General features: G+C 41.6%; 1 protein-coding gene across 4 annotated transcripts in view; it reads left to right on the forward strand.

The window, feature by feature from the left end:
* RGS12 (regulator of G protein signaling 12) overlaps positions 1-10,319 on the forward strand; it is a 159,250-nt gene that overhangs the window by 111,414 nt on the left and 37,517 nt on the right. For all 4 annotated transcript variants that reach the window (XM_025214059.1, XM_025214060.1, XM_025214061.1 and 1 more), the window contains 3 exons: positions 2,449-2,602; positions 6,191-6,267; positions 8,826-9,026. In XM_025214059.1, coding sequence (XP_025069844.1) covers positions 2,449-2,602; positions 6,191-6,267; positions 8,826-9,026 — 432 coding nt within the window. The remainder of the gene's footprint in view (positions 1-2,448; positions 2,603-6,190; positions 6,268-8,825; positions 9,027-10,319) is intronic.

Consider the following 10,319-nt stretch of genomic DNA (forward strand, 5'->3'; position numbering starts at 1 on the left):
CTGCCCCGCCAGTGGCTGTGCAATGGTGTCAGCCAGTGCCTTCAGTACCCTCGGATGGAGCTCATCCGGGCCTGCCGACTTAAACGTATCCAGTTCTTCCAAGTGCCTCTGCACCATCTCAGGGTCTACGCATGGTATTCTGGCGCCTTGCTGCTGCCTCTCTACAATCCCAGTGAGAGCCTTGTCTTGCCCCTTGCTTAGGAACACTGAGGCAAAGAACTCGTTGAGGAGTTCAGCCTTGTCCCCCCTGTCCGTCACCAATTGCTTATGCCCATTTAGTAGAGGTCCTAGTCCACCCTGGGCCTTCCTTTTACTCCCTACTTTTTAAACTTCCTGGTCTGTTTGAGCCTCACTCCTTCAAGTTATTTGAAAGGTTTTTTTTTTATTATGGCAGCCAAGGTTCTTTGGGTGAATCTGACATCTTTTATTAAACCAAATTAAATAGTTGGAAAAAAATTCCTTAGCAAGCTTTGAGGTTTAAAAACCCTTTGTCAGGCTGAGGAAGTCTCTGCAGTTGGTGTGTTCTGTTCCTGGATGGAATGAAAAGTAAAGAGGCCAGAGGCTGGGCTGCATGCAAGACAGGCAGTCAGTGAAGATGTAAATTGAGGAGTCAGTGGGTGAAACACGGGTGGGGGTATGAATGAAGCAGGTAAATAGTGTAGAGATACCTGGGGAGTCAGATGTCAGGCAGGTTATAATGTGTCATAAATCTAATGTCTATATTTAGTCCATGATTTTTTTGTATCCAGGAGGTTGATGAAGTGAAATGCATAGGATCATCTTTGAAAAGTGTTCTGTAAATTCCCTTTGAAGATTAGAACTGAGAGATTGGAGAGAGAGAGGTTTTCTTGTGAGAAATGTGCTCCCACAGCTATGGATACCACCCACATAATTACTATACACGCCACAACATCACCATCAGCATTCCTTGATTTTAGAGCTGCACCTCCAGAAATGTAATATATCTCATCCAATGCACCAAATGTCCAGATGGAAAATACGTAGGAGAAACCAAACAAGAACTGCGCACCAGAATGAACGCACACCGGAAATCTATTAAAGATCAGAGCACCCAATTGCCTGTGGGGACACATTTCTCACAAAACCACTCTCTCTCTAATCTCTGTCCTGATCCTCAAAGGGAATTTTACAAAAAACTTTTCACAGATGAGCCTATGAACTTTATTTCATCAGCCTCCTGGATACAAAAAATCATGGACTAAATGTAGCCATTGGATTTATAACACTTTATAACTTTCGTGATATCCGACTCCCCAGGTACCTCTCCACTATTTACCTGCTACATTCATTTCCCTCCTTCATTTCCACCTTCCCCCCCCCAATCTCTCACCCACTGACTCCTCAATTTACATCTTCACTGACTGCCTTTCTTGCATACCAGCCTAGCCTCTGGCTTCTTCGCTATTCATTCCATCCAGGAAAAGCACAGACCAACTGCAGATGCTTCTTCAGCCTGACAAAGTTTTTTAAACCCAAAGGCTTGCTAAGAAAAATTTTTCCAACTATTTAAGTTGGTCTAATAAAAGATATCAGATTCACCCAAAGAACCTTGTCTGCCTATGTCCTTAGATCAACATGGCTACAGTCCCTGTGTTTATTTTATTATAAAATTCAAATAATAAAATTGAGAGCAAAGGCATTTGATAATCTTTTAAATTGTAATATTTGTTTGGTAGTCGCAGCTTTACTCATTTTGATTTTCACAATCATCTATCATTTAACAGTTTTGTTTTGTCTTTGTAACTAGAAAACATTACCACAGTGCGTATTCCTTCATTATAATGGTAGATTATAACTTGTAGCAATTTTCATATGAGGCACTATACAGCATACAGTAATTAGCGTGTATATATAGACAGAGCATTTTTAATTTAACATTTTAAAGAACATATTAATAACAAAAATAAATGTTTATTAAAATGAAATGTAGCTGTAATATTATAAAAGTAGCTTCCTTACTGCTTTTCATCATTGATCAATAATTGGTGCTGTAAATGCTGGTTAAGCAATACATTATCCAATAATTTAATACTAGTTTGTATATCAAGACTAGCAAGATTGCTGTACTGTGAAATTCTATTTTTAAAAATCAAGTAAATTGCAGCTGCTTTTAAATCAGTTCTTCTTTAGAAATAGGCCACAGACTATCAGTAGTCTGTGGAAATATGGTTAGATATATTCTTGTTTCTAGGTGCTACACTGCATTATTTTCACAGTATTTTCATTCTAAGCAATTCTTATATTATCCTTTGGAGTCTTACTCGATTGCTAATGGCAGGAGAACTGACACATACAATGTTGAACTGGTGAAGAGAAAATTAAGTAGACAACCTTTCTCCCAAGATGTTAGATCACGTTAGGAGAGTTTTGAGAACCCTTGCATTTACAGGAGTAGTTCAGCAAATGTTTTAACTGTTTTAATGGTAGTTAAGTGGAAAATCAAAGTCTGGAAGATCCTTAAATGAAGAATCTGGAGAGGAAGATGCTGAGAAGAAGAAAAAAGGAACATTTTTCTCCTGGTCAAGAAGTAAGAGTCTGGGAAAATCACAGAAGAAAAAAGAAAATGGTGATTACCAAAATGGTGAGTTTCCAAGTTTCACATTTTTGCATAGTTGCTTCAACAACAGGACTCCTCACAGTGTAAGCATGTAGCAGGAAATCCAAACATCAGTATAAAGCAAGACCCATTGAGTAGGTTTTTAATTTCCTGCCGAGCTGACACAGAGGGAAATTGTCATATCAAGAGCCACAACAGCTAGGGCTGCTATCAGGGCAATCATAAGAAAAAATAGAAATGAGCACTGGCATATAGGCAAAAGTCTGGATAGGTAGAAATTGTTAAATTAATTTTTTTTTGCTTTGAAAATGTGGGCCAGTGGGATTTCTTTCAGTTGCTTAAATTCAATTTCACCAATATTCAAGGTAGAAGGCAGGGCAGAGTGCCTAGAGAGACTGACTTGTTCAGAGATGCATAAACTTTTGCAGGTGACAGCCTACTTCTTCAGGTGTTGTTAACTTCTAAGGTTGAGGCTTTTTTTTTGCCTACACAACGTTATTCTTATGATAAGCTGGATCTCATCCTCCCATTCAGTTAATATGCTGCTTTTTTCTATAGGCAAGCACATTCAGCTCCCATGGAGCAGTCAGACATCTCAGTATGCAAGAGGGCTTAGCTGCTGTAGCTTCATTGTCCCTTTTGCTTCCCTTTACGACTAACTTGTATAGATCCAAATTTGGAATCTCTCTCCCTTGTTGAGGCTGATAGGACAACTTCTAAAGATAAAGCTTTTGACAAAACCAACAGACTAAGAAGCTCTGGCTGCACTTCACCATGAGGTCTATCCTCATTCGCACAATTTCTGATCAGACATATTAAGAATGGAAGCTGTTACCTCCCATTCAGAACAGTTACTGTATGCAAGATGTCTGAGTTGCACTGACTGCCCTGTTGAAGGTAGGTAGTGCTTTACAGGACCCTTCCCACTGTATTTCCACAAGCTGTCTAGTCTTTTATGCTTCATCTTGCATGGACAGAACAGCAATTAGAAAATTGTTCAAAACAAAAACCCTCAAAACACCTTTTACACAGCATAGGTTGGTATCTTGGAAAATTATTTCAGTGAGTCTTGTGTTCTGCAGTTAAAACATATGAATTTTCCCTTCATGAGTAGCAGAGGCTTTTTCTCTCAAATCCTATTCTAAAATGTGCATCTTGAATTTCCTTAGGGAGAAATATATTCTGGAGATGATTTACTCTGATATTTTGTCCTTAGTAAATCAGGATGTCCAGGAATCTAAAACTTCACCTGCTTCCATCACTGGAAGATTTTAACAATAAGCTGGATGCACAGTTGTTTGGAATGCCTGAGTCTGGGATCATGGAATCATAGAAAATTAGGGTTGAAAGGGACCTCAGGAGGTCATCTAGTCCAACCCCCTGCTCAAAGCAGGACCATCCCCAACTAGATTATCCTAGCCTAGGCTTTGTCTAGTCAGGTCTTAAAAACTTCCAAGGATGAAGATTCTACCACCTTTCTTAGCTACCTGTTCCAGTGCTTTACTACTCTCCTGGTTAGAAAGTTTTTCCTAATATCTGACCTAAACTTCCCTTGCTGCAACGTGAGACCATTGCTCCTTGTTCTGTCATCTGTTACCACCAAGTACAGTCTAGCTCCATCCTCTTCCAGGATGACTGACGTGCTGAAGAGGACTTTAAACTAGATGTGTTGGGAATGGGTGTACAGATGGGAATGCAAGCCAGGGAACAGCCAAGCAGGAAGGACATAGGGCAGTCACGGATGTGTCGAGAGGCTGGGACAATGTTGGGGCGGTGGGGAACTGGGGGCTACTGATGGGGGTCTTAAGTGTCTATACACAAATGCTAGGAGTATTGGTAATAAGCAGAAGGAACTGGCACTCCTGCTAGCAAATAGGGAATATGATCTTGTTGGAATAACGGAGACCTGGTGGGATGCCACGCATGACCGGGCTGTGTGCACACAGGGCTACAGGCTGCACAGAAGGGATTGGGTAGAGGAAAAGGGAGGAGATGTAACTCTCTGTGTAAAGGAGCAGTGTGCCTCCTCAGAGACCCAAACTGATTCAAGAGTAGGGTGATTTGAGACCCAGTGGGTCAAGATACGGGGGGGGACAAGGAGAAGGAGACTTGATGGTAGCCGTCTACTACAGACTGCCATGCCAGGAGGAGGAACTCGGTCTGGAATTTTCCAGAGAACTTGATAGAGTCTCCATGTTTGGTTCTGAGGATTGAGGGTAATTTGGGAGATCAGTGAACATGAGATGATAGAATTCACTATCTGTTGTAGGGCAGGGAAGTCAGCCAGTAGGGTGGAGGTGCTTGACTTCAGGAAGGCTGACTTCAACGAGCTTAAGAAAACAGTGAGAGAGACCCTTTGGAAAAGGGGACTGGAGGGGAAGAGAGTTCAGGAAGAGTGGTCATTCCTCAAAGGAACGATCCTCAGAGTGCAGAAAAGGTCCATTCCTGTATACAGAAAAAGTGGTAAAGGGGCCCTGGAGCCCTCTTGGCTTACCAGAGTCAAAGAATACTTAAAGAAAAAGTAGGCTTATGAAGCTATATATCCACATGCTCCTGCATTGATTGTTATGAAGACCCTTGAATTCTTCTCTGTAGGTTTGTTATCTAATTGAGGTTTTTTTTGTTCAAAAATGCATTTAATTCCCTCATAACTGCATTAAAGCCTAAGGGACAGCCTGTTTAAAGAAAGCACAGAGGTCCAGCCTCTTGTAGTAGTCTTTGTTGGACAGAGTAGAAAAAAATCTTGCAATCCAAAGAAAGTTAATTCTGTCCAACAAGTCAGAACAATATCAGGAAGAGCCATTGAATTAAATTGTTACTGTCACTGTCATCAGCTGCATTAAATCCATGTTCTTTTACTGTTGTTTCTTCTTCCTTGCCACTTACCCATAACAGTCTGTTGTTTGTTTATATTGATTTAAGGCCTAGTCCTTATACATTTGGATCATGTATGCAAGATTAAGGACTGTCTGATGGCCTTGGATTTTGGGTGTCCTACTTTAGGATGCTAATGGCTGCATCTACATGTGCCACCATGGTGCCATTGTTACTGCACAGTCATTTAGTACTTCCTTTTGGAAGTACTACAAGATGGTGCAGTAACAGCCCATACTGTGCTATGTGCACTGTGCCCGGTTATTTTTAGGCACTACATCTCCACAGCAGCGCGCTATGAGAGAGCGCGTTGCTACAGTGATGTAGTTGCGGCGTCACAGTTTATGTCTATGGACACTATGTCGCCGTAGTGCATTGATATGGCAGTGTAGCCTCGTGTGGATGTACCCTGTGTCTCTTTTTTTAAGGGGTCTGTTAAGTGCATTTTAAGGCACCACAAGCTGATAGTCATTTTAAAATATAGATAGTAAATTTCAAGAGCAGGGACCTTGTCTTTTCAAGCTTATAAAAAGCCATGAGTGCAAGCGGTGTTAAATACACAAGAAATAACAGAATTAAAGACTGTTTCAACTTAGGGCTAGTATGAGGAGTTGACATTTTTTTCTCAGATCAGCAAATGAATTCTTTACTCAGATAACATGAGATTTTTGTAGTTGCTTTCTGTACAAATAGTAAACCCAGGCCTTTTTACTTATCACTAACTTTTCCCACATACAGATTCTATTCAGGCCAATGGATTATCTTGCAGACGTGAATCACAGGGCTCTATGTCATCATCTGCAAGCCTTGATCTGGTAAGGGCCAGCTTTTAAGAATCAAGTAGGCTGTATGTGTGAGGGCGGGGAATTGCTTATTACCCAAGAAGTCCATAATATCCCCAGTTTTCTACAGTACTGTTCAAAATGCTTACATGTATACCAATGTAAATTTCATGCAATTTTCTTTTTACTGTACTTATAAATAGAATTTATTTATTTATTTATTTTTATAAAGTCAGAAGGCCTTGTATAAATCCTTTGGCAGATGAATAAATACTTTTTATTAAACCAACTAGATATTTGGAAAAAAAAATAATTTTTTTATTTGCAAGTTTTTGGGCACAGGCACCCTTCTTCTTCTTCAGGCATAGGAGATTGTAAAGGTTCTCCTGGGTAGAAATGTTACCCAGAATTGTAACACTAAAGCAAAAGTTACCCAGGAGAACTTTTACAATCTCCTATGCCTGATGAAGGGTGCCTATGCCTGAAAGCTTGCAAATAAAAAAACAAATATATTTTTGCAAATATCTAGTTGGTTTAATAAAAGATACCACCTCTGCCACAAGTTCTGATTTCTCTTGGGGTCAGGTACTTAGACATCACGGCACGTAAAAATTAAGTTGGAAACACCTTAAGTGAATGTCTGGAGAAGGCTGAGAGGGGACCTGGTGGCCGTCTGTAAACTTACCAGGGGGCACCAGCGGGGAATGGGAGAGACCTTGTTCACCCGAGTACCTCCCGGACTAATAAGGAATAATGGCCATAAGTTGTTTGAGAGTAAGTTCAGGCTGGACATTAGAAGACGCTATTTCACAGTCAGGGCGGCTAGGGTCTGGAACCAACTTCCAAGGGAAGTGGTGCTGGCTCCTACCTTAGGGGTCTTTAAGAGGAGGCTTGACAGTTACCTAGCTGGGGTCATATGAGCCCAGTATTCTCTTCTGCCCAGGGCAGGGGGGTCAGACTTGAAGATCTACTTAGGTCCCTTCCGACCCTACATCTGTGAATCTATGGATCTTGCTTACCAGGTGTTGCAAACAATGGAAAGGAAAAGAACTATACTATGTATGGGCTAAGAAAAGCTCTTGATAGTGTCCTTTTAAACCCTGAGGCTGCAAACAAACGTGGATCTTGTATCAACATAAACATTTTTTATGGTGGCACAGAATCCAAGTGAACAGACGTCATAGCCCTTTGCTGCCCCACAAGTGCTTAAATGTTGTGGCAGCAATGAATCTAGTAATAATTACTGGTGCCTTTTCGTGGCTGACGTCTCTTTGCTCCAACAGCCCCAGGCAAGAACTGCCCTGGCTTCAGGGACACAGTTCTGCAGGAAAAGGGCCCTGGGTGCCTCACCCTGATACTGAGCCTGCATCTGCAAGCGGGGAGACGCGCTTGCAGATGCACCCATAACATGAAGTTAAAGCTGATTCCTCTCTAAAGAAGACATCTGTTTCTAGCTTGAGTGTTTAAATAAATATGCCCAAATACTTTTGATATTTTGTATTTATTAAGATTCCTTTCTCTGACTTTATAGTAAATGTTACCATAGCATAATTGAAACAAATTGCTGTAAGTACAGAATTTATGGCCACTGAAAGAACTAGGTTACTGCAGTGATTTCTGTTAAGTGGCATTACATCTGTTTGCCCAGTAGCATGTGTTTACTGGCCCACTTCTCTAACACCTCCTGATGGATGAGTGACCTTGTAGGTTCAATGCATGCTGTGAAGACAGAGGTTCTCCATCTCTGCAGGAAGCCAGTGATTGGTAGGCTTGTATTCAACCAGACCCTAGTTGCAAGTTGTTCCTGGATGGATGGGAATTATTTAAATGTAGTCTAAAATAAAAAAGTGTTTATAGAGATAACATTTTGTGATTTCATACTGATCAACTTCAGTGCATCGCCAGCAGCTTCTGCTGGTGTTGTTTTTTTGCAAAGCCCAGAGAAAACAATATGGTCCTGACACTTGCCTTTCCCTTGAGTAAATTGTCTCTTGGGGGCAGCTGAAGTCCAGATTAGCACATGAATGAATCTGGCCAATAGTCTTCAAGGTAGAAAAGATGCATATAAGGTGGAAGAGAAGTATATTTTGTTTTTAATTTGAGTGAATTTATTTTTGAGGCACTCTTTTTATCTCATGAAAAACCTTAGTAAACTCAGAATATGCTATTTAAGAAGTCATAGTGATTTATTATGTAAGAAGGTAATTATTTGATGTAGAAGGCTTCTTATCCAGAAATTAGTTTAAACCTCATATTTAGTTTTTAGGCATTTTTGACCAATTACTCTACCCTGCAGGGAAAACTCTTATCATGCACTAGGATCCAGATGCTCTTGTTTTTTACACAATTTCCCTAAAAGCAAAATACTATCCAAAACAGCTGCTTTTGAAGTAAATTCAAATTTGCGCAAAATGCGTTTCTTTTTTTAATTAAAATATATTTTCTAAACTTATCTGGTAATTGAGATATTCTGAAGGGTAGAGAAACATAAAACTTTATTAAAAATGTGTTTCCTGACTTAAGTTGTTTTGAATAGCTTGTGGTTCTTAATTTTCACTTGGATATTAACTTTAATTTTTGTTTCTAAAAAGTCTGAAGCATCTAGAATACCTGCATCTGTATCTGAGAGAGAGAGATCCTCAAAACACTGCTGTGTAAACCTTCCAGATGGCTCATCTTGTAAAATGGTTGTCAAATCAGGATTCTCAATAAAGGAGATGTTATCTGGGCTCTGTGAAAAGCATGGCATTAACATAGCTGCTGTAGACCTCTTTTTAGTTGGAGGAGATAAGGTACTGCATGTTTCTATAATAAAAAAAAAAAAAAAGCAATTTATCCTGGTTGGTTTACTAACACAGGAATGTTGATTCATCAGGGGGACATTCAATTTCCTTGTTCTGTGAACTGACTTCACATTAGCAATAATAGGATTTACATGCATTGCTCAAAGGGAGAATAATAGTAGCATTGGTACTGAAATATGGTGTGGTTTTGGTGTCCACGCTACAAAAAGTTGAAAAATTGAAAGAGGTTCAGAACGGATCTTACAGTGATGGGGAGTCAACATTTTTAGCTGACATGCCACAAATTAGCCATGTACTCTCCCTGAGTGCCACTCCAGTTTCCTGGCTATACTTGATCTACTGCTCTGCTTTCTGCTTCCTACCCTGTACTCCATGCCCAATCTGCTGCTCTGCCTTAATCCATTTCTGTCGCAGTGCTGTTTATCCCCTCCCTGATCTGCTGTGTGCTGTGAATGTCTTTCATGCTACCTCTGTCTTACCATAAAAAGCTTTAGAGTCTGCATTTAGTTTGTACAAGAGAAGGCTAAGAGTAGGCCTGTGCGAAGCAGCAAGTATTCGATTCGGCTTCGGATTTGGCTCATTCGGAGGGACATCGATTTGATTTGATTTGGTGATTTGAATCACTGTCCTGATTCGATTTGACTGATTTGGATTTGGAGATTCAGCCGCTGAATCAGGCGGAATAGCCTCTGAATTGAACAGGTGACAGTGTCAGTGGTGGGGATGTGGCAGCAGCAAGGGGGGCTCCACACCCACCTTCCGCACGGCACTTTAAAAAAAAAAAAAAAAAAAAAAAAGAGCCCCAAATTCACTGGGTGCAGCAGTGGCGATTGGGGCTTCTGGGGCTCATGGCAGAGCCCTGTGCAGTGGAGAGCACCGGGGATTGTTCTCCCCTGCCTGGCACCCGTGCAGAAGCTGTCTCATTGTGAGGGTGCAGTGTGCTACAGGGCTCCACATGCTGTCCGGGAGCTGGGGCTGCTTGGGCTGAGCACTGCCAAGCTCTGGGTGACTGCTGGAGCCACCCCAGCTCCAGGACAGTGTGCGGCACCCTGCTGAGCCAGACTGCATCTGCGCGATGCGACAGCTGCCGTGCAAGTGGGGGGAGAGGGCATTCCCTGCTGCCCCGTGCTGCGCGGGGGGGCTCTGCCATGGGACCCCAAAGGCCCTGATCGCTGCTGTTGCAGCTGGTGACTGCAGGGCTTTTTTTTTTTTCCCCAGCACCAGGATGCTGGGGCCAGGTGGGGCAGTCATTGACAAGGCTGGAAGGGCAGGCAGGGGTCC

Source organism: Alligator sinensis, unplaced genomic scaffold (genome assembly GCF_000455745.1).
Source record: "Alligator sinensis unplaced genomic scaffold, ASM45574v1 scaffold1094_1, whole genome shotgun sequence".
Classification (NCBI taxonomy): Eukaryota; Metazoa; Chordata; order Crocodylia; family Alligatoridae; genus Alligator; species Alligator sinensis.